Source organism: Labeo rohita, chromosome 10, assembly GCF_022985175.1.
Source record: "Labeo rohita strain BAU-BD-2019 chromosome 10, IGBB_LRoh.1.0, whole genome shotgun sequence".
NCBI classification, from domain to species: Eukaryota; Metazoa; Chordata; class Actinopteri; order Cypriniformes; family Cyprinidae; genus Labeo; species Labeo rohita.
In genome coordinates this window covers 11,487,683-11,512,368 of record NC_066878.1, presented here as the reverse complement: position 1 = coordinate 11,512,368, position 24,686 = coordinate 11,487,683, and the positions used below count along the sequence as shown (strand labels likewise).

The following is a 24,686-nucleotide window of genomic DNA, read 5'->3' as shown; positions in this document are numbered from 1 at the left end:
TACTAATTATAATGCTTCCTTAGTTATTCAAAAAGCAGCTACAGAAAAGGAGCAAAGAACAATAACATTATCAAAGAACATCATCACTGATTAGCCTAGCCTAGTCCAGTGCAAGTTCATGCATTTTAAAAAACACTTGCGTTATAAGAGAAGTTGTCTACACTGTATGATGAATAAATCTCTTACCACACACTGCACACGCCTGCGGCACCGGAACTGATCGCGGCCACTCTAATCCAAGCCTGTGTTTATACTAGCCGTGCCACAGCTCATTGAAGCATCTCAGAAGTGACTCTCTGCGTTGCATCGCTAAGGTTAGGCTAATCCCCCACCTCGTCCCTACCAACACCCCAACCATTCGTATTTCCGTAGGCGGGATTTATTTTAATGATATTCTAATGGGCAGTGTTGTGACATAATAAGACCTGGAAAACAACAGTACAGCTATAGTCCATTCATTGTAGTTCTTGAAAACTGATTTTTTTAACTAACGTAATATCTCCCTTTGGAGTGGACTTTGAGATTTGTAACGTTGTAGATATTTTATGCCCAAACAGACACACCACACACTGACTAAAATTCAAAAAGTGAAAAAGCATAATAGGACCCATTTAAATATACAGTAGATTATTACACTTATAAATAGTGAAACTTTGTCATGTCATGAAATGAAGGCACACACATGCCATTAGTGATTACATTTTATTAAGTGCTTATTAAGTGTTATTTTATTAAGCTTATTAAGTCATGACAAGTGTTAAAAGGTGTGACTGTGGTTAATTACAGAAAAACTGTGCGGTTATTTATTTATTTTAAATCAGTTGGCAGAACTAATAATAATATAAAGGTCATTAAAAATAGTGAAAACAGAACAAGAAATACACAATTTCTCTTATAGATTCATGTTTTACCGACAAACTTTGTTGATAAAAATAAGTTTTTAAACATGTTATATGTCAGCTACCCAAATACATGCCCTCTATGTAGAGTTAAAGTGGCACGACTGTCACTTTGAGATTCACACTTTGACTTCACATCAGTTTCATGTTGCTGTTTTAGCTGGTGTTTAAAATAGAATCAGCAAACCACCAACATGGACAGGAAACGACTCAGGAAACATTCAACATTAGTATATGTTGCTATACATGTTAATGATATTTCAATAGACTCAATCACCACAGACTGAACCTGGAACCTGTTTTACATATTGGTTAATTCTGAGCAAAAACTCAGGAAGCTCAAATAGCATGCCTTCAGTTAAGCTTTAGCTGCATGTAATATTCAAAAATTATTTTAGAGATCTTTTAAAGCATCTCTTCTAAAGTTTCTGTGAGAAGTGATGCGGAAGCACAGAGGAAAGTCACTTTTCTCGCGAGAACAGACAACTGACAAACTTTTTTTGGCACTAAAGAGTTCGATGTCACATGGTGTCAAACCTTGTTTCTTGTTTCAAGCAGTTTCATTCTGTTGTTTTAATACAGGTGTTAAAAACAGGAACAAATAGCAGCTTTATTTGCTGTGCAATGATGTGCAAATGTATGACTGCGCAACAAAACTGCAGTACTTTATGTAGTATGTGACACTATGAGGAACAGAATCATTCACCTCTTCACTGTATCTCTGTAGTAAGAAAGCAAAAGCACATAAATCAATTAGAAATAAAAAGACTAGTATTGTATAGCTTGAGCTGCTCAAAAAATAAAGAACAGGAAAAATGGGCGGACCTTTCAATATGAGACCACAGACGTATGTGAGCTTTTAGCGCCTCATGCCAAACCTGACTGAGAACTGAAAGCAGAGAAGAACAGTCAATGTGAAGAGAACAATGATTAGCATTAACACAAATTAATATTACTGGCCTTTAATAAAGAAGAAATGTCTGATGCTGTTTATGATGAAGTGATCAGGACTGAGTCTGAGAGAGTGGAGATGATGGTGGCTATCTATGAGAGTGCAGACTGTGCGAGAGATCATGACTTCAGAACAGAGACAAACACACACCAACCACTACAGCAAACAGGTAATCACATTCATTTCTTTGATAAAAATGTTGCAGTTTGCACATGTTCAGTCATTTAACATCATGTCTATGTTGTTCAGGAAGTGATTGTGTGAAGATCATAAACTCCAGAGCAGCTGTAGTGTGTTTGGTGCTGCTGTGTGTTCTTCTGCTGACTGCAGTCATAGTGCTGTGTGTCCACATCCATACAAACAACACAAACTGCACAGAAGAGACAAAACAGCTATTAACCAGTGATACAAACTTCACAGAAGACCGAAACCTGCTATTAACCAACACTACCAACTTCACAGATGAGAGAAACCTGTTATTAAACAACACTACCAACTTCACAGATAAGAGAGATCAGCTACTAACTACCAACAGCAGCCTTATTCTATTAAACAAACAGTTAAATCAAGAGAAAAATGAACTGTGGAAGTGTTTTGATGGAATGGGTAATCATGAATGGCACTATACAAACATTCAGTATTTGAAAGGATAAACTATATGATTAAATTATTTAAAAAAAAATAGGTTGTGTAATTATTATTATTATTTTTACATTTACATTTGTGTGAATATGGATAAACAGCTAATATTTGAACTGTTTGTGTTTACAGATGGATGGTTATACTACAACTTTAGTTTTTACAACATTTCATCTGAGAGGAAGAGCTGGACTGAGAGCAGAAGATACTGTACAGAAAAAGGAGCAGATCTGATCATCATAAACAACAGAGAGGAACAAGTGAGTGATAGACGAGTGTATGTGTGTCTGGTAATACCTGTATATTGGTATATGAGAAGAGGTAAAATACTGTTTGCACAGTATAACAATCATTACGCCTATGAAATGTCTCTATAAAACATGGAAACCAGCATGTGTGTGTGGTGTTTTTTTTGTTTTTTTTTTACTACGTAAGAAGAGATCACCTTAAATTTGTCAATTTTGATACAAATGTTTTTCAGAATTTTGTTGACAAAATGGCAGGTAGTGCTGGTGTCTGGATTGGATTGACTGACATTGATGAGGATGGCTTATGGAAATGGGTTGATGGCAGCACACTGACCGCTGGGTGAGAAATCACTGAATTTAAGGGATTATTGTTTAATAAATGATTCTCAAAGTCATTATCATATTACACAGAAAGCAGCACTGAACATCTAATGCTGATCTGTTAATGCAGGTTGTGGAAGTCTGGAGAACCCAATGGAAAAAAAAGTGAGAATTGCACTGTGTCTTATCCATCGGGGTGGTATGACTATCCATGTAACAAAGCTTTTCAATGGATCTGTGAGAAGAAAATTTTAAAATAGTTTTATATGTAAAGCTTAATCACTAACATTCATTATATTGTAGACTATTTTTTACTATTAAAGCTTTGAAGTGGCTAACATACACATTTCTAAAACCTGCCTTCTTACTCTGAGTCATGTAACTGCCATTAAGCAATTAAAAAAGTGTTTCTAATGTCAAATATGCATGCACATTGACCATTTTTTCTTATAAATATTAAAACTCTGATTAGCATGTTAGGAATTAAAGACACATGTACCATTAGTGATAATGTCCTTCAGAGCAGCATTTATATGAATATGAATAAATATACAGGACCAACAGAAGCAAAAGTGAGTTTGGAGCTGCTGTTTTTTCATTTGATGGCTGCGTTCACACAAATTTCAGTTATGAAATCGAAGTCACTCCCTTAAATTTTCAGGACTACAGCTACATTTTAGAGCACATTCACTTAACCTGTGTTTGTGCAAGGGTGCAATGCAAAATATACAGTACAGTATGTTGAAGAAAAAAAGTATATTGATGTAATATTTCAACTATTTAGATATGGCCACTATAAACTGTTTAACGTGGCGTTGAAGCTTGAGGATCTTGCACTTGAGGATCACATCCTTGTAGACATCAAGCTTTAACCTCTGATCAGTTCTGTTTTGTGGTTTCATTTTAACTAAATAAGGCAGAGAGAAAAACAGCCAAAATTTTAAAGAGAACAACACAGGAAAATCATAAAGCACAGCTAATGTATGACTGCAATTGAGCAGAAATGTCTCATGATATTTATGACAATGTGATCAGGATTGAGTCTGATGGAATAAAGAGAGAGAGAGTGGAGATATTTGTGGACATCTATGAGAGTGCAGACTGTGCAAGAGATCATGACTTTAAGGCAAACCAACCATTACGGCAAACAGGTAATCACATTAATTTCTTAAAAAAAAAAAAAAAAAAAACGTTGCAGTTTGCAGATTGAAGATGAGTGAAAGAGCTGGACTGAGAGCAGAAGATACTGTACAGAGAGAGGAGCAGATCTGATCATCATAAACAATGAAGATGAGCAAGTGTGTGTGTGTGTGTGTGGTCCCGGTATGTTGTGGGGACAAAAGGATAGTAATACACAACTTTTGTGATCTCATGGGGACATTTTTGGTCTCCATGAGGAAAAAGGCTTATAAATTATATTAAACAATGGAAACCCAACATACAGTTGAGGTCAAAAGTTTACATACTGTACACCTTGCAGAATCTGCAAAATGTTAATTATTTTGTCAAAATAAGAGGGATTATACAAAATGCATGTTATTTTTTATTTAGTACTGACCTGAATGAGATATTTCACATAAAATATGTTTACATGTAGTGCACAAGAGAAAATAGTTGTTGTTCCGTTCAAAAGATTGCATATACTTGATTCTTAATAGTGTGTTGTTACCTGAATGATCCAAAAATTGTATAATTGTTCATAAGTCCCTTATTTGTCCGGAACTGTTAAACTGCCCGCTGTTCTTCAGAATTTTTTTTGTTTTGTTTTTGTTTTTTTAGCATTTTTGTGTTTTGTGTTTGTGTGTTTTGAACCCTTCCAGCAATGACTGTATGATTTTGAGATCCATCCTTTCACACTGAGGACAACTGAGAGACTCGTATGCAACTATTACAGAAGGTTTAAATGCTCACTGATGCTCCAGAATGAAAAACAATGCATGGGGTTGTAAACTTTTGAACAAAATGAAGATGTGTAAATTTTTTCTTATTTTATCTAAATATCATTTGTTATTTTATTTTTTTTAATGTAGTACTGCCCTTCAGAAGATACTTACATGTTTCCCAGAAGACAACATAAGTTCAGATACCCTGATCTTCAAATTCCTCAATTCTTAAAGCACTGTCATTGTTGAAAAGGGTACAAATACACTTAACTAAGTTAGGTAAAATTAGCAAAGGAAATAAGTAAATTTAATGTAGCCAGTTAGAGTTTGATGAGTATTTTCTACTTAATTATTTTGAGTTAAATCTGCAATACTAAAGTACATTTCACTCAGTCACGGTTTATAACATTTACTCAATCAAAGTAGCACTGGAAAACAGCATGCTATTAAAGCATGTGGTTCACTTACAATCACAACATATGTACATGTAGACAGCACCTTATTCTTTTCAAGGTTATATGTTGACTCAGTGTATTTACTAACTAAATGAACACAGTGGCCTCAATACTTGGCACATGATACACATACACAACGGTACAATCAGTGAATGTTTGAGTATAAATGGGTCATTTTTAGTATAATGCACTCACAAAACAGCAAGTTACTAAACCTAACAACAAAAGCAACCATAAAACAGTGTATATACATCTTGAAAACAGCGAAAAATATTTACCTTATTAATTATTCATGCCCAAGTGCATGTTGGGAGCAACAGTATCATGACTTTGATATTTACTTAAACAATCTTTGTAAAAATAACAAACAATTCCAAGTAAAATATACTTAGAAATTCAAACTTTAAATTCTATAAGCTTATATTGAGTAATACTATTGAATTTACTCTTTTGTTTTGTAATTCTTGCCTGAACTAAATTATTTCATGTAGAAATGACATTTGTTTTTCTGTATTATTTACTTCACCACAAAATAATTTTTATCAGTCACTTTATTTGAGATTCACACTTAGACTTCACATCAGTTTCATGTTGCTGTTTTAAATGTGTTTAACCCTGTTGTTTTTTTTGTTGTTGTTGTTGTTGTTTTGTTTAGTGATAGCTGTTCATGAGTCCCTTGTTTGTCATGAACAGTTAAAGGGGTCCTATTATGCTCACGGAGCTGTGTGATGCACTTTTTATTGTGGATGGACGCACTTTATTGACTTGAGTTAGACTGATGAAGAGAAATCTATGCCGTTTTAAAGCTTGGGAGTGGCAGCATAATTTGTAATATAAGTTAACTCCGATTGCATTTATCTTAAAGAAGGAAGTCATATAAACCTAGGAGGGTCATGCATGGAGGGTCAGTAAATAATACGCTACAGTAGTGCTGGGTCCTATCCTCAGTCTGTGAGATTGCGATACATGATATTATTGTGCTAATTTATTTAAATACTTTACATACTTAGTTTCATTGCCCGAAACCAGCTCCAGCATAAGACTAAAAGCAGCCTAACATTAACATTATCAAAGAACATCATCACTGATTAGCCTAGCCTATTCTAGTGCAAGTTTATGCATTTCAAAAAACACTTGTGTTGTAAGTGAAGCTATCTACACTGTATGATGAATAAATCTCTTACCACACACTGCACACGTCTGTGGCGCGTTACTGCTCTGAAGCGGCCACTCTAATCAATGCTTGTGTTTGTACTCGTTGAAGTGGTTCTCTGCGCTGCATTGCTAAAGTTAGGTTAATCCCCCACCCCCCCATCAGTTCGAATTTCCGTAAGTGGGATTTATTTTAATGATATTTTAATGGACCGCATTGTGACACCATTGCATGTGGAAAACAAATGCTGTAGTCCAAAGGAGATGTTCGTTGTAGTTCTTGAAAAGAGAATTTTTAAAAACAAAATATATCCCTTTGGAGTGGACTTTGTAGATCTCTTTTTTATGCCCAAAGATACACACCACACACTGACTAAAAACTGCCTGTTGTTCTTCAGAAAAATCCTTCCGGGCCTTCAAATTATTTGTTTTTTCAGCTTTATAGTGTATTTGAACCCTTTCCAACAATGACTGTATGATTTTGAGATCCATCTTTTCACACCGTGGACAACTGAAGAACTCATATGCAACTATTACAGAAGGTTCAAATGCTCACTGATTCTCCAGAAGGAAACACGATGCATTAAGGGGTGAAAACTTTTGAATAGAATGAAAATGTATACATTTTTCTTATTTTGCCTAAATATCATGTTTTTTTTTTATTTAGTACTGCTCTTCAAATTCTTCCATTCTGAATGCACCGTGTTTCCTTTTGAACTATTACTAAACAAAAAAACAGCTGTGGATCATTTAGGTAACAAAACAGTATTAAGAATCAAGTGTGTAGTATGTAAACTTTTGAACTATTTGTGCATGTGTGTGTGTATGAGAGACAGAGAGAGAGAGAGAGAGATCTGAGATGAGATCAACTTATGATGCAAATTTGTTATTGTTATGTTATCAGAAATTTATTATGAACAAATATGGTATTTCTGAATCCTGGATTGGTCTCACTGACACTGATGTAGAGGGAACATGGAAATGGGTTGATGGCAGCACACCGACCTCTGGGTGAGAAATCACTGAACTGATTATTATGTAGTAAATGATTATCACAGTCAGTATCATATCACACAAAAAGCAGCACTGAACATCTAATACTGATCTGTTTTTAGGTTCTGGAAGTCTGGAGAGCCCAATGGAAATGGAAGAGAGAACTGTGTTGTGTCTCGTTCATCAGGGTGGAATGACTATCCTTGTCATTTAGTTTTGAGATGTATCTGTGAGAAAATATTTTGAAATTATTTTATTAGATATAATGCAAAGTTATTCTGAACATAAACACCCAGAATCACTTAAAGAGCAAAATCATTTTGTTGTTTACCATTTTTGCAACAAAATATGTAGGCTAATTTTTTATTAATAAAGCTTTGAAGTGACTAACTTACTCACTTGTCATATTTGTTATCTTGTTCTCAGCCCTGTAACTGCCATTAACAAGAAGACTACAGACTTTTGGGGGTGAACTAAAACATGCTCTCATGATTGGTGGTTTAAAAAAATGCATTATTTTTCACATAATTTACATTATTACAATAGATTTCTCCCCAGCCTGGCACAAATATCTCGATTAGTTCCGGGTTTCATGAAGGCCCACCCTCCAAAAAACCAAATGTGTTGTGATTGGTTAGCTATCCCAGTGAGTTGGTGAACAGCTTAGACGGTGTTTCAGTACTGCCACACCCCTTGACAAAGCAGCAAGTTCGGTCTGCTCCATTATAGTTGTCACGTTTGCACAGGGATGAGACCAGAGACAGGAGTAAGCAGAGTAACTGGAATGTTTTATTAACAGTTTTCAAGATGAACAGAGTGCAGGAGGTAATGGCAGTTAAGTAGCTTATCTGACAGTCCTTGTTGTGATGTTTGTTGAGCAGTCCGAGGGGAAGAGCAGAGAAGTTGAAGCACACACCGGAGAATCTGAGTAGCATGAGGTCTGGAGCTAGTGCAAGGGAAGTGAACGGTAGACCAGACAAGGACTAATTGCAAGGAGAGTCTATTTATAGGGCGTGGTAATGAGATTCAGGTGTGTGGGCGGTGCTGTAGGTGACTTGGCTGATGGAGGTGGCTGTGGTGAATGCCTGACAATAGTTAAGGATATATTAAGGTATAGTTGACTTTACAGTAGTGTTGGGTCCTATCGTCAGCCTGCAAGATCGCTGATACATGATATTATCATGCTAATTTATTTAAATATTTACATACTTTGTTTCATTGCCCAAAACCAGCTCCTGCATAAGGCTAAAACCAGACAATGTTTTTAATATGACTTAATTTGTATTTAACATGACAACAGTTGAATAAAAACATTGTAAGTTACTAATTATAATGCTTACATTTCCTTAGTTATTCAAAAAGCATTGACACGTTACAGCTCTGACGCGACCACCGAAGCTAATCGCCACTCTAGTAGTCAATGCTTGTGTTTATACTAGCCGTGCCACAGCTCATTGAAGTGTCCCAGAAGTGACTCTCCGCGTCGCATCGCTAAGGTTAGGCTAATCTCCCACCTTGTCCCTACCAACCCCCCAACCATTCAAATTTCCGTATAGGCGGGCTTTATTTTAATGATATTCTAATGGGCCATGTTGTGACATAATAAGAAAAACAACAGTACAGCTGTAGTCCAAAGGAGCCATTCGTTGTAGTTCTTCAAAAGGGATTTTTTGAAATGAAATATCTCCCTTTGGAGTGGACTTTGAGATTTGTAACTTTGTAGATCTTTTATATGTCCAAACAGACACACCACACATGGACTAAAATTCAAAAAGTGAAAAAGCATAATAGGACCCCTTTAAATATACAGTAGATTATTACTCTTATAAATAGTGAAACTTTTTATATAAGTTTATATGTCATGAAATGAAGGCACACACATGCCATTAGTGATTACATTTTATTAAGTGCTTATTAAGTGTTATTTTATTAAACTTATTAAGTCTTAATAAGTGTTAAAAGGTGTGATTGTGGTTAATTACAGAAAAACTGTGTGATAATTTATTTATTTTAAATCAGTTGGCAGAACTAATAATAATATAAAGGTCATTAAAAATAGTGAAAACAGAACAAGAAATACACAATTTCTCTTATAGATTCATAATAAGTTTTTAAACATGTTATGTCAGCTACCTTGAGCCACTGCCGAACTTCACAAACCAAGTCACGTCTCGTCTGACGGCCCAGAGCGAAGTTACATCTCGTCTGTCCGCCCAGAGCCAAGTTACGTCTCGTCTGTCCGCCCAGAGCCCTGTCACATTTCTACTGTCAGTCCAGACCTGTCGGATCGTCAAGAGTCAAGTCAAATCTCGTCTGACCTCCCAGAGCCTAGTCACGTCATGTCTGCCAGTGTGTTGGCGATCACCATTCTAAGTATGTGGACCGCACACTACGCTCCAGAGATCCCGTCTGTCACCAGGTCTGCTCCAGAGGTGTCGTCTATCACCAAGTTTGTGCCAGAGGTCTCGTCTGGCCTCCCAGAGCCTAGTCACGTTATGTCTACCAGTGTGATGGCGATCACCATTCTCAGTATGTGGGCCGCACACTACGCTCCAGAGGTCTCGTCTGTCACCAAGTCTGCCCCAGAGATCACGTCTGTTCACAAGTCTGCTCCAGAGGTCCCTGCAAGATCACCGATACATGATATTATCGTGCTAATTTAGCATAAGGCTAAAAGCAGCCAATGTTTTTAATGACTTAATTTGTATTTAACATGACAACAGTTGAATAAAAACATTGTAAGTTAGTAATTACAATGCTTACATTTCCTTAGCTATTCAAAAAGCATCGGCACATTACAGCTCTGACATGGCCACCGGAGCTAATCGCCACTCTAGTCAATGCTTGTGTTTATACCAGCCGTGCCACGGCTTGTTGAAGTGTCCCAGAAGCGTCTCTCTGCGCTGCATAGCTAAGGTTAGGCTAATCCCCCACCTCGTCCCTACCAACCCCCCAAACATTCGAATTTCCGTAGGCGGGATTTATTTTAGTGATATTCTAATGGGTCGTGTTGTGACATAATAAGACCTGAAAAACAACAGTACAGCTGTAGTCCAAAGGAGCCATTCGTTGTAGTTCTTGAAAAGGGATTTTTTTTTTTTTTTTTTTTTTTTTTTTTTTACAAACAAAATATCTCCCTTTGGAGTGGACTTTGAGATTTGTAACTTTGTAGATCTTTTATATGTCCAAACAGACCACACACTGACTAAAATTCAAAAAGTAAAAAAAGGATAATAGGACCCCTTTAAATATACAGTAGATTATTACACTTATAAATAGTGAAACTTTGTTTATATTTCATGAAATAAAGGCACACACATGCCATTAGTGATTACATTTTATTAAGTGCTCATTAAGTGTTATTTCATTAAGCTTATTAAGTCTTAATAAGTGTTAAAAGGTGTGGTTGTGGTTAATTACAGAAAAACTATGCGATAATTTATTTATTTTAAATCAGTTGACAGAACTAATAATAATATAAAGGTCATTAAAAATAGTGAAAACAGAACAAGAAATACACAATTTCTCTTATAGATTCATAATACGTTTTTAAACATGTTATATGTCAGCTACCCAGACACATGCCCTTTATGTAGAGTTAAAGTGACACGACTCTCACTTTGAGATTCACACTTTGACTTCACATCAGTTTCATGTTGCTGTTCTAACTGGTGTTTAAAATAGAATCAGCAAACCACCAACATGGACAAGAACTGACTCAGGAAACACATTCAACATTAGTATATGTCGCTATACAAGAGCCATTAGGCTGATTGTCCACATTAATGATATTTCATTAGACTCAGTCACCACAGACTGAACCTGGAACTGGTTTGTTCTGAGCAAAAACTGTCATTTTATGTGTATGTAACATTTTTAAATGGTCTGCAGCATCAATTAGAAAGGAAAGACTGGTATTGTATAGCTTGAGCTGGTCAAAAAATAAAGAACAGGAAAAATGGGCGGACCTTTCAACATGAGACCACACACGTATGTGAGCTATTAGCACCTCATGCCAAACCTGACTGCGAACTGAAAGCAGAGAAGAACAGTCAATGTGAAGAGAACAATGATCAGTATTAGCACAAATTAATATTACTGGCCTTTAATAGAGAAGAAATGTCTGATGCTGTTTATGATGACGCAATCAGGACTGAGTCTGAGAGAGTGGAGATGACGGTGGTTATCTATGAGAGTACAGATTGTGTGAGAGATCATGACTTCAGGACAGAGACAAACACACACCAACCACTACAGCAAACAGGTAATCACAGTCATTTCTTTGCTTTAAATGTTGATGTTTGCACATGTTCAGTCATTTAACATCATGTCTATGTTGTTCAGGAAGTGATTGTGTGAGGATCAGAAGCTCCAGAGCAGCTGTAGTGTGTTTGGTGCTGCTGTGTGTTCTTCTGCTGACTGCAGTTATAGTGCAGTGTGTCCACATCCATGCAAACAACACAAACTGCACAGAAGAGACAAAACAGCTACTAACCAGTGATACAAACTTCACAGAAGACCGAAACCTGCTATTAACCAACACTACCAACTTCACAGATGAGAGAAACCTGTTATTAAACAACACTACCAACTTCACAGATGAGAGAGACCAGCTACTAACTACCACTAACTACATTTACGGTAACGCTTTAGATTACAACCCGCAAAGAACTACGTAAGTAAACTGAATTTACGGTGTATGTTTCTGTAATTATAGTGTACCTATAAAGAACGTACATGTAGGTATAAGGGACCAATATGTTATATTTGGGTAATAAGGGGATAACAAACCAGATATACAACCTGCAAAGAACTGCGCAAGTAAACGGAAGTTACACTGTATGTTTCGTATTTATATTGTACCTACGTGTAAGTATAAGGGAGCAATATGTTACGTTTGGGTAATAACGGGGTAGAAAACAGATATACAAATAATTTATAATGGATTAATTTAAAAAAAACTTAACAGGTACCTGTTCTATTAAATCGTAAGTTTGGTGTATCTATACGTAAGCTTTTTAAAATTACTGGGAAATTATACTCTTGTTCCATGTAGTTACAGGGTAATTGTGCCCTCTGCGGGTTGTAAATTAAAGTGGCGATTGTTCCCCTCTTGTTCAACGAAGTTACAGGGTAGGTACAATACATAAACACACAATCTGAAAATATATCTAAAAATATTTTTTATAGTCGCTAATCCCACTTCTACCTCTAAACCTAACGTTAACTATGACTGAACAGTAATAAAAATATAAAAAACAGGAAAGTGCAATCACAATCATTTATTTATTGCAAAAATGTCAACAGCCATACAAAAAGTAATCCAAATAACGATGCGTTTGCAGCCGCAGTCCTCTCTGGCGGAATACAGTAGGTTTGAGGTGCAGTAGGATGAGAGCAGAATTTAAACTGTTAATCGCTGAAAATATTATCCAGATTATTGTCCTTATCCACTCCTCGAAGGCGCCCGCGCGTCATTCCAACACATCTCACCAGAAACACGGCATGTCGTAATCTAATGCTGATTTGTGACGAATGCAGGCGAGAGCCAATGAACGTCCGATTTTCCTGTCGCAAATGCACTTTAGCACGGGTTTATGGCTGTTGCTGCTGGACTCGCTGCTAGAGATGGAGATGAAGATCGCCGGACAAAGCCTTGAATTTGGTTCTGGTCCTCGCAAATCGTATGGATTCTCAAGATCTGGGTTACAGCACACAAATAAAATGGTTTAATTTGTAATTATGATGCGTGTTCGGTGTATTTTATGGTTCTATTGTTAGTCACAACATGTTAGAGAAAACGCCTTTGTGTTCCACCACGGCAAACGAAGTTAATATTACATGAATGATTAAACGATTGCAGAAATATTATTTATTTTAAGGGTTTAACGTGTAGTCATGATAACATTATGTAGACCTATTCTTGGAAACGAGCTGGCAACAGAAATCACACAGAACAGAATGAAATGTTATAATTTCATATTAAGTAAACGTTAAATGTTTAGATGATGTAAATATGTCAGTATTGTACATTTAATGTTTGTAAAAATGTAAATAAATGTACATTTTGTAGAACCACATTTTACGTCGCGTTGTTATATGTACCAACCCTGTAACTTCGTTGAACAAGAGGGGAACAATCGCCACTTTAATTTACAGCCCGCAGAGGGCACAATTACCCTGTAACTACATGGAACAAGAGTACAATTTCCCAGTAATTTTAAAAAGCTTACGTATAGATACACCAAACTTACGATTTAATAGAACAGGTACCTGTTAAGTTTTTTTTAAATTAATCCATTATAAATTATTTGCATAGCTGTTTGCTACCCCCTTATTACCCAAACGTAACCTATTGTTCCCTTATACTTACACGTAGGTACAATATAAATACGAAACATTGACCGTAACTTTAGTTTACTTACGCAGTTCTTTGCAGGTTGTATATCTGGTTGTTACTCTCTATTACCAAAACGTAACATATTGGTCCCTTATACCTACATGTACGTTCTTTAATAGGTACACTATAATTACAGAAACATACACCGTAAATTCAGTATACTTATGTAGTTCTTTGCAGGTTGAATATCTGGTTTGTTATCCCTTTATTACCCAAATATAACATTTTGTTCCCTTATACCTACATGTACGTTCTTTATAGGTACACTATAATTACAGAAACATACACCGTAAATTCAGTTTACTTACGTAGTTCTTTGCGGGTTGTAATCTAAAGCGTTACCACATTTACTACTTAAATCAAGAGAAAAATGAACTGTTGAAGTGTTTTGATGGAATGGGTAATCATGAATGGCACTATACAAACATTCAGTATTTAGAAGGAAAAACTATATTATTAAATTATAAAAAAATAGGTTGTGTAATTATTATTATTATTATTATTATTATTACATTTATATTTGTGTGAATATGGATAAACAGCTAATATTTGAACTGTTTGTGTTTACAGATGGATGGTTATACTATAACTTTAGTTTTTACAACATTTCATCTGAGAGGAAGAGCTGGACTGAGAGCAGAAGATACTGTACAGAAAAAGGAGCAGATCTGATCATCATAAACAACAGAGAGGAACAAGTGAGTGATAGACGAGTGTATGTGTGTCTGGTAATACCTGTATATTGGCATATGAGTAGAGGTAAAATACTGTTTGCACAGTATAACAATCATTACGCCTATGAAATGTCTCCATAAAACATGGAAACCAATGTGTGTGTGTGATGTTTTGTACTACGTAAGAAGAGATCACCTTAAATTTGTCAATTTTGATACAAATGTTTTTTAGAATTTTGTTGACAAAATGGCAGGTAGTGCTAGAGTCTGGATTGGACTGACTGACATTGATGTGGAGGGCGTATGGAAATGGGTTGGTGGCAGCACACTGACCTCTGGGTGAGAAAACACTGAATTTAAGGGATTGTTGTTTAATAAATGATTCTCAAAGTCAGTATCATATCACACAGAAAGCAGCACTGAACATCTAATGCTGATTTGTTAATGCAGGTTTTGGACGTCTGGACAGCCCGATGGAAACATAAATGAGAATTGCGCTGTGTCTTATTCATCAGGGTGGCATGACTATCCATGTAACAATGATTTTAAATGGATCTGTGAGAAGAAAATGTTGAAATAGTTGTATATGTAATGCTTAATCACTTAAAGAAAGAATCATTTTGTCATTTAGGATTTTTGACTAGTTATTCATTATATTGTAGATTATTTTTTTACTATTAAAGCATTGAAGTGCTTAACATACACATTTGTAATTCCTGCCATCTTACTCTGAGTCATGTAACTGCCATTAAGCAATTAAAAGTGTTTCTAATATCAAATATATATGTACATTGGGGATTCTGTTTTATAAATAGTAAAACTCTGATTAGCATGTCAAGAATTGAAGACACATGTGCCATTAGTGATGACGACCTTCAGAACAGCTTTAATATGAATAAATATACAGGACGAACAGAAGCAAAATTGAGTTTGCAGCTGCTGTGTTTTCATCTGATAGCTGCGTTCACACAAAGCTTAGTTATGAAACCAAAATCACTCCCTTAAATTTTCAGGACTATAGCTGAATTTTTAGAGTGGGTTCAAACATGTGTTTGTGCAGGGGTGCAATGCAACATGCAAAATATACAGTACAGTACAACGCAAGGGAACGCCATTGTAACGAACGGGCGGGAGACAAGTGGATCCATGTGCAAACTTTTATTATATTGACGAGACATAGTCATGGTCAAAGGCAGGCAGGGTCAAACAACAGCAGACGGGTACATAGACGGTAAGACGAAGAGTAGTCCTTAAGCGAGCGAGGGTCAGTCCAGCGGCAAACGTTATCCGTACGAGGGCTAGGCAGGAGAATGGTCAGACAGGCGATAGATCCGGTAGGCAGGCAGATAGACAGACTAAACTAGACAACAGGGCAAAACAAGAAAAACTAGACACAGGGAAACGCTTTGTATGAATGTGAAACAGTTCAATACTCGGCGGTGAGTGACTGGAAGACCGGGGCTTTTATACAGTCCGTGATTGGTGCGAATGATAAGAGCAGTGGCTGATGGGAAATGGAGTCTGGGGTGTAGTGCAACAGTCTGAGTGTGTACAGAAGGTGAGAGTGACATCTGGTGGTGAGCGGTCCGCAGCTCACCGACCAGATAGTAACATAGCCCCCCCCCAAAGAGCGGCTTCCAGACGCTACAAACGAACCATAGTCCAGGGGAGCGGTGGGGCGGGGGTGAGACAGGGCAAGGGCTGGAGGTGGTGCAGAAGGCACAGGAGCCCTCCAGGGAGGTGCCGGAGGCGGAGCAGAGGGCACAGGAGCCCTCCAGGGCGGAGCCGGAGGCAGAGCAGGAGGCCCAGGAGCCCTCCAGGGCGGAGCTGGACGCAGAGCAGGTGACGCTAGAGCTCTCCAAGGCGGAGCCGGAGGCTGAGCAGAAGGCGCCGCAGTAGGCGGAGCGGCCCTCCGGGGCAGAGCAGGAGGCGGAACGGTCCTCCAGGGCGGGACAGGAGGCAGAGCAGGAGGTACCGCAGCCCTCCGGGGCGGAACAGGGGGCGCAGTCGCCCTCCGGGGCGGGACAGGAGGCGCAGCCACCCTCTGGAGCGGAACAGGAGGCTGCGTCATGGACTGGGACCTGGGGAGAACAGTGACAGAGGAGGCAGACAGAATGAGAGGAGAAGTAGAGAGTTTGGTGGTTAACGCCCCCTCCATAAGAGGTTCTACGGCAAGTGCCGACACCTCTGGAGGCACTGGCGCAGCTTCTCCGATGGGGAAGGCCTCTGGAGCAGACTTGAGACCAGACGGGACCTCTGAAGCAGGCTTGTGATCAGACGGGAGCTCTGGAGCAGGCTTGTGATCAGACGGGAGCTCTGGCGCAAGCTTGTGATCAGACGGGAGCTCAGAGGCTGACTTGGGAACAGGCGTGACCTCAGGAGCTGACTTGAGAACAGGCGTGACCTCAGGAGCTGACTTGGGAACGGGCGTGACCTCAGGAGCACAGTGTGCAGCCCACACACACCACATGGCAACTGCCATTAAGGGAAGAGCAGCGGCGGGTGGCAGGGTCTCTTTGCTGGTGGGTTTAGAATGCGCTAATACTACTGGGAGGCTGACTGACCGCACCGACACCAGTGGCGGGTCCAGCACGTTGGCCATCATGACGGGCCGTGACCTTGGGATGGCAGACTTGACCTGACGAGACTCTGGAAGGTCAGGCTGCGTGTGACTCGACTCTGGGCTGTCAGATGAGACGTTACTTGACTCTGGGCGGTCAGACGAGACGTGGTGAGGTTCTGGACAGGTAGACGAGACGTGACGGGACTCTGGGCGGTCAGACAAGACGTGACTCTGTAACGAACGGGCGGGAGACAAGTGGATCCATGTGCAAACTTTTATTATATTGACGAGACATAGTCATGGTCAAAGGCAGGCAGGGTCAAACAACAGCAGACGGGTACATAGACGGTAAGACGAAGAGTAGTCCTTAAGCGAGCGAGGGTCAGTCCAGCGGCAAACGTTATCCGTACGAGGGCTAGGCAGGAGAATGGTCAGACAGGCGATAGATCCGGTAGGCAGGCAGATAGACAGACTAAACTAGACAACAGGGCAAAACAAGAAAAACTAGACACAGGGAAACGCTTTGTATGAATGTGAAACAGTTCAATACTCGGCGGTGAGTGACTGGAAGACCGGGGCTTTTATACAGTCCGTGATTGGTGCGAATGATAAGAGCAGTGGCTGATGGGAAATGGAGTCTGGGGTGTAGTGCAACAGTCTGAGTGTGTACAGAAGGTGAGAGTGACATCTGGTGGTGAGCGGTCCGCAGCTCACCGACCAGATCGTAACAGCCATACAGAGAAACTAATGTACATAAAGTGTACACCAAATGTATTGAAGGTTTGGGAGAATTTTGCATCATTGAAAGACGTGCTAATTAAAAACGTGTACAAATAGTCTGAATTCAATCATTTAACTACTGTTAAAGTTTAATGAATAAATCTGAACCTGGACTTGGACTTGTTTTCAGGCGAAATACCTTAAGGCTGGAATACACAACACAACTTTTGCCCAGATTTTTGCTCTAAATTTGTAGTCTGCAAGAATCAATGCTAATTGCCGAAAGCAGATTTTGGGCAATTGGAGTTGATTTCGCAGAAAATTGCATAGTGTGGCTATATTGCACAGACTTTGGTTCCATCCAGTTGGAGAATATCAAACATATATCAGATATAAACATATTTTGAGGCGATTGTAGAACACATATTGCAGTGAGGTGTTTAATTCAGTTTGTTGAGTTCTGCATGAAGTAAAAGTCCAATGTGTGATACCCAGTTTTTCTTCATAACCATTTACAAAGTTGGCAAGTATGATGCCTGCTGAGCTAAAATTATGTTCAAAATGTAAAAAAAAGGTCAACAGCATATGAAACACAATTTCTCTTATACATCTAAGTTTCCTGTAAAAAAAATAATGTTCATTAATGTAATATTTTAACTGCCCAGATATATGGCCACTATAAAGTGTTGAAGTGGCATAGAAGCTTGAGGATCTTGTACTTGAGGATCACATCCTTGTAGACTTCAAGCTTTGACCTCTGATCAGCTCTGTTCTGATGTTTCATTCTAACATATTAAAACAGAAAGAATAGCAACTAAAACTGTAGTAAAAAAAAAAAAAAAAAAAACTAAAGAAAATCATTCAACATTAGCACAGCTAGTGTATAACTGTAATTGAGCAGAAATGTCTCATGATATTTATGACAATGTGCACTCTCAGACAACTGCACTTCCGGAAGTGATGTGCACTCTCTGCTACCTGCGACGTCACTTGCAATCCACACAAATGGTGCATGTTGCCAATAGAGACAAGACGCTGTGGTCGTTAAACGATTAAAACTAATTTTATAGCATAATGTACAGGGTCCTGCAAGTCATCTGTAGGAGATAAAAACAAGATCCGTGTAATGTACTTCAAGGCAAGCATATGGCCATGAACACAATACGCAAACTTTCACTTTTATACTTTCCCAGCAAACGCTTAATGTGGCAAAACGGACTAAGATGATAAAGACCAAATTCAATATAAACCTTACTGTTGTCAAACGATATACCAGCAGATATGAACGCGCCATAAGAAAGGCATTATGTGATATTAAAAGGACCAACTCTGTATAGCCAAGCAGATGAGCCCAGAACACAATGCGTTAAATAGACGTTTTCCTCCCGTAGAAAACCAATATAAACAAAAGACAATTACATAAAAGAGCTGTAGAGATTATTCTTTATTCTGGGCTCACCTGCTTGTGTGTAGTTGTTTTAATAATGAATAGGAGCATATTGAGTTTAGTCTTTATCATCTTAATCCGTTATGCCACATTATGCCACGTTTTGCAAAGAAAAACACTATATAGCCTACATATACAGTACATTATATTAATAAACTGTATATCGAATTTGATCTTTTAATTGCATCTTAATACATTAAGCCATATTAAAAGTTAGTGGTTGTCTATGGGAGGAAAACACTTAACGAGAGACTTCATATTCTCTTGTTCATATTCTTCTTCATATTCATATTCGTTCATATTCTGCTGTTCTGTGGCCACGGATTTGCGGGTTTTGTTTTTATCTCCTACAGATGACTTGCAGGACCCTGTACGTTATGCTAAATTAGTTTTAATTGTTTAACGGCCACAGCGTCTTGTCTCTATTGGCAACATGCACGATTTGTGTGGATTGCAAGTGACGTCGCAGGTAGCTGAGAGTGCAAATGGTGATTGCGAGTGACATTGTAATTTAGTTTATTTTTTCTTGTCTTCACCATGTGGCTACTGTTGTAAAATGTTGAGAGATTCATTTAAAAAAATAATAAATATATAAAATAAAGTAAAAAATAAAACAGACTGCAAATGACCTCACTTGCAGAAGTGCAGGAGTCTGAGAGTGCAGGTGTTTGAGAGTGCAGGTGCATGTCTGCAGCCAGACCTTATTGAATCATGACGTCAGGACTGAGACAAACACACACCAGCAACATCAGTGTATTCATTCATTATTTAACATAAACTGCCAGTAAAAAAAATTTCTAAACATAATAATGTTAGTTAATATTAATATTTAATTACATGTTGTTAATATCAAGAGGTATAACTGTATTATTTAATTAACCCAAGCTGACATTTTTTACACCAAGAATAATAACTTCTGTAGCAATAACAAATGTAGCTATTGCTCATTGTTAATGTTAATGCATTAACTAAAGTTGACTAATGAAACCTTATTGTAAAGTCTTACCTGTTGTTCTTAATTATTTTGCACTTTAATCAGTCTGAAACGTTTGTTTACTTTCTACATGTTTTGTGTATTGCTTTGTTATATTTAAATGTATTGTTCTTTTTGTTAAAATTGTGTTAAAGAAAAAGTTATTAAACCTGTTATATTGTAGTATGCTGACACGTTTTGATAAAGTTGTACAAATACCATGGTCAAACTGTGGTTTGTGCAGCATTTGTGGTTACCATGGTTTAACTTTACTAACCATGGTTTTTTGGTTCCATTTATAGCAAAACATGTGGTCAATTTTCATAAGGGAAGTTGTAAAAGAAAGTTAGCGAGCTTACACAGTTTCACAGTTATACAATGTAATAATAACATTTCACAGTTAATTGTGTATTTCGTCAGCTTATAACTTCAAAAAAAGCTAAGGAATTGTATGATCAGGATGTTTGTGTTTGCATGTGTTTTTCATTAGCAGCACGCTGAGCTCTCTCTGCAACCATAATTTAAACTTTAACCTTGAATCACTTCTGTTTAGCTGTTTCAATCTAACTGGGGATGAAAGTAGACAGGAGAAGAGCAGCTAAGTAGTATAGAAATGAACACAGTAAATTTTTCAACATTAGCACAGCTAGTGTATGACTGTGATTGAGCAGAAATGTGTGATGATATTTTTGATGATGTGATCAGGACTGAGACTAAGGAAACAGAGAGTGGAGATGACGGTGGTCATCTATGAGAGTGCAGATTGTGTGAAAGATCATGACAGGACAAAGACAAACACACACCAATCACTTCAGCACACAGGTGATTACATTCATTTCTATAAAACACTGAATAATGCAAGTTCAGTTATTTAACATCATGTCTGTGGTGTTTAGGAAGTGATTCAGTGAAGATCAGAAGCTCCAGAGCAGCTGTAGTGTGTTTAGTGCTGCTGTGTGTTCTTCTGCTGACTGCAGTCATAGTGCTGTGTCCACATCCATACAAACAAGTTGAGAGCACTAATAATAATATAAAGGTGATTAAAAATGGTAAAGAACAATTAAATAAATGGTCAACAGAACATGAAATACACAATTTCTCTTATATATTCATGTTTTACAATCAAATCATTGCTGATCAAAATAAGTTATAAACATGATAGATGTCAGCTATACAGTGTTAAAGTGGCACAAATGTCACTTTTTTGAGACTCGTACTTTGACTTCACATCAGTTTCATGTTGCTGTTTTAACTGGTGTTTAAAATAGAATCAGCAAACCACCACACTGTAAAAAAACAACTTAAAAAAGTTTTTAAGTGTTTTTTATGTCTTCATGCTGCCTTAAATTTTTTAGTGTGGTCAACATGAAATGTTAAGTTGTATTACCTGAAAACGTGGATATTTGAGTTGAGTATACTTAAAATTTTAAGACAGCACGAACACTTACTTTTTTAAGTTGAAACAACTTTTTTAAGTTTTTTTTTTTTTTTTTTTTTTTTTTACAGTGCAACATGGACAGGAAACAACATTCAACATTGGTGTAAGTTGCTGTACAAGAGCCTTTAGGCTGATTGTGTATGTTAATGGTACTTCATTAGACTCAGTCACCACAGACTGAACCTCATTTTATTTGTATGTAACATTTTTACATTATCTGCAACATTGAGGATGTCAACACAGGAGGCTCAAACAGTGTGCCTTTAATTAACATACTACCTTTAACTGCATTTAACATTTAAAAATTATTTAAGAAAAACTTTTATTTTTTTTGGATGTCACATGGTGTCAAACATCAGTGCAGTTTCATACTGTTGTTTTAATATATAGGTGTTAAAAACAGAATCAAATAGCAGATTTAGCTTCACGGCAGTGATGTGCAAATGTATGACTGTGCAACAAAACTGCTGTATTTAGTATGTGATACTATGAGGTACAGAATCCCTGTTTCATTCCCTTCTCTCTCCAGTTATTTTCTGTCCCCTCTTCACTGTATTGCTGTAGTAGGAGAGCAAAAGCACAGTAATCAATTAGAAATAAGAAGACTGGTATTGTATAGCTTGATTTGGTCAAAAAATAGAAAACGAAAAAAAAAAATGGGCGGGCTTCCTACCTTTCAGTAAGAGATCACATATAGCATATGAGGTTTTAGCACCTCATGCCAAACCCGAATGAGAACAGCCAATGTGAAGAGAACAATGATTAGCATTAGCAAATTAACATGACTGGCTTTTAAAAGAGCAGAAATGTCTGATGCTGTTTATGACGATTTGATCAGGACTGAGTCTGAGAGAGTGGAGATGACGGTGGTTATCTATGAGAGTGCAGATTGTGTGAGAGATCATGACTTCAGGACAGAGACAGACACACACCACCCACTACAGAAAACAGGTAATCACAGTCATTTCTTTGATTAAAAACGTTGCAGTTTGCACGTTCAGTCATTTCACATCATATCTTTGTTCAGGAAGTGATTCAGTGAAGATCAGAAGCTCCAGAGCAGCTGTAGTGTGTTTGGTGCTGCTGTGTGTTCTTCTGCTGACTGCAGTCATTGTGCTGTGTGTCCACATCCATACAAACAACACAAACTGCACAGAAGAGACACACCAGCTACTAACAAAGATCACCAACCTAACAGAAGAGGGAAACCAGCTACTAAGCAAGATGACCAACTTCACAGAAGAGAAAGACCAGCTACTAACCAAGATCACCAACCTCACAGAAGAGAGAGACCAGCTACTAATCAAAATTCCCAGCCTTACAGAAGAGCATGTCCAATTACTAACTAACATGACCAACCTAAATCAAATAAATGAAGGGTTAATTCAAGAGAAACATGAACTGTTGAAGTGTTTTAATGGAATGGGTAATTGCACAAATATTTAGTGATAGAAAGATTTTTTATTTTTTTATTTTTGTCGGAAATACAAATAAGAGCTAATAGTTTATCCGATTGCGTTACCAGATGGATGGAAATTTTACCGATCCGGATGTTACTTAATTTCCTCGGTGAAGAAGAACTGGGCTGAAAGCAGAAGATACTGCATGCAGAGAGGAGCAGATCTGATCATCATAAACAACAGAGAAAAACAAGTGAGTGAAACATACTGTGTGTGGTGGTTTATTGCTATATGAAAAGGTCAGGTAGAATTTGAATACAAATATATTAATACTGAAATTTGTAAATATACTGTTACTGTGGTTTTCTTTTTTTTCCCAACTTGTCAGAATTTTGTTAAGGAGATTTCTGGTAATAATCCATTCTGGATTGGTTTGACTGACACTGGTGTGGAGGGCAGATGGAAATGGGTTGATGGCAGCACACCGACCTCTGAGTGAGAAATCACTGAATTTAGCAGATTATTATTTAATAATTGAATCTGATATCACACAAAGCAGCACTGAACATCTGATCTGTAATTCCAGGTTCTGGCAGTCTGGACAGCCCAATGGACATAGAAAAGAGAACTGTGCTATGACTTACACGTTATGGTGGTATGATTATCCATGTAACTACACTTTTAAATGCATTTGTGAGAGGAACATTTTTTGAATGGTTCTGTAATAAGAGACAACCATTTTGACATTTAACATTTTTGTCTGTCCAGTAACCCATCATAATGCAACAGTAAATTTGTTATTAAAGCCTTAGAATGATTAACTTACATGTGTATCACATTTGTCATCTTACTCCCAGGCTAAATAAAGTCAGTCCCAGCACTGTTCCCTAAAGCGCAGCACTTGACACACTCAGAGAGGAACTGTGTAAGGCTGCTGAGAGCCTCTTTTTTGTCATAGTTTGAGCATAAAAGATTTACACCTCACTCTGTAAAGATGAAACTCCCTCAGCTAATTCACTTTAACAGGGAAGCCAACAATTGCCTTTTCACAAAGAAGATGAGATATTCTTGTACTTAAAGAGGCTCCTTCGTCTCTTTGTGAGAATAATCACATTAAAAATGAAGGTGATGGGCAGGAAAGTCTAATTGTTTGGACATCGTACTGAATCACATAAGTCTTTGTCAGATTAATTGGGGCTGGTTTTATTTTAAATAATTTAGCTGCTGAAGTAAGGCTGTTTTTTTCTAATACTTTTTTTTTTTTTTCAGAGAAAGTATTAAATCTTCTGTGTGAAACATAAAAATGTATTTTTTTATATAATATATTTTTTGACCTCAGAGGAGTTTAGGAAGAAAATTAATTTTAGCCTGTTGTATACAAAAACTTTACACTGTAGTCGTCTTCTTGTTGCTAGGCAGATTTTCCTGAACGTTTAATGGATTATTTTTTCTTAGCGGGGCCTTGCAGGTAAGATTATACAATAATTTTAACTATCTCTTACATATCATATAGATTCACATTAGTGTTA

General features: G+C 37.5%; 2 protein-coding genes across 2 annotated transcripts in view; both read left to right on the top strand.

Moving 5' to 3' along the window:
* LOC127172296 (CD209 antigen-like protein C) overlaps window positions 1-23,957 on the top strand; it is a 42,536-nt gene extending 18,579 nt beyond the window's left edge. The window contains exons 2-6 of the mRNA XM_051121544.1: window positions 22,596-22,708; window positions 22,785-23,183; window positions 23,283-23,410; window positions 23,546-23,652; window positions 23,744-23,957. Of these exons, the coding sequence (XP_050977501.1) occupies window positions 22,618-22,708; window positions 22,785-23,183; window positions 23,283-23,410; window positions 23,546-23,652; window positions 23,744-23,870 (852 nt within the window). The 5' untranslated portion in view covers window positions 22,596-22,617 and the 3' untranslated portion in view covers window positions 23,871-23,957. The remainder of the gene's footprint in view (window positions 1-22,595; window positions 22,709-22,784; window positions 23,184-23,282; window positions 23,411-23,545; window positions 23,653-23,743) is intronic.
* On the top strand, window positions 1,700-3,602 carry LOC127172295 (C-type lectin domain family 10 member A-like). The gene is made up of 5 exons (XM_051121543.1): window positions 1,700-2,020; window positions 2,101-2,457; window positions 2,623-2,750; window positions 2,972-3,078; window positions 3,190-3,602. The coding sequence occupies exons 1-5, from the start codon at window positions 1,876-1,878 to the stop codon at window positions 3,317-3,319; spliced, it is 867 nt and encodes a 288-aa protein (XP_050977500.1). The 5' UTR covers window positions 1,700-1,875; the 3' UTR covers window positions 3,320-3,602.
* Window positions 23,958-24,686: the final 729 nt, after the last annotated feature.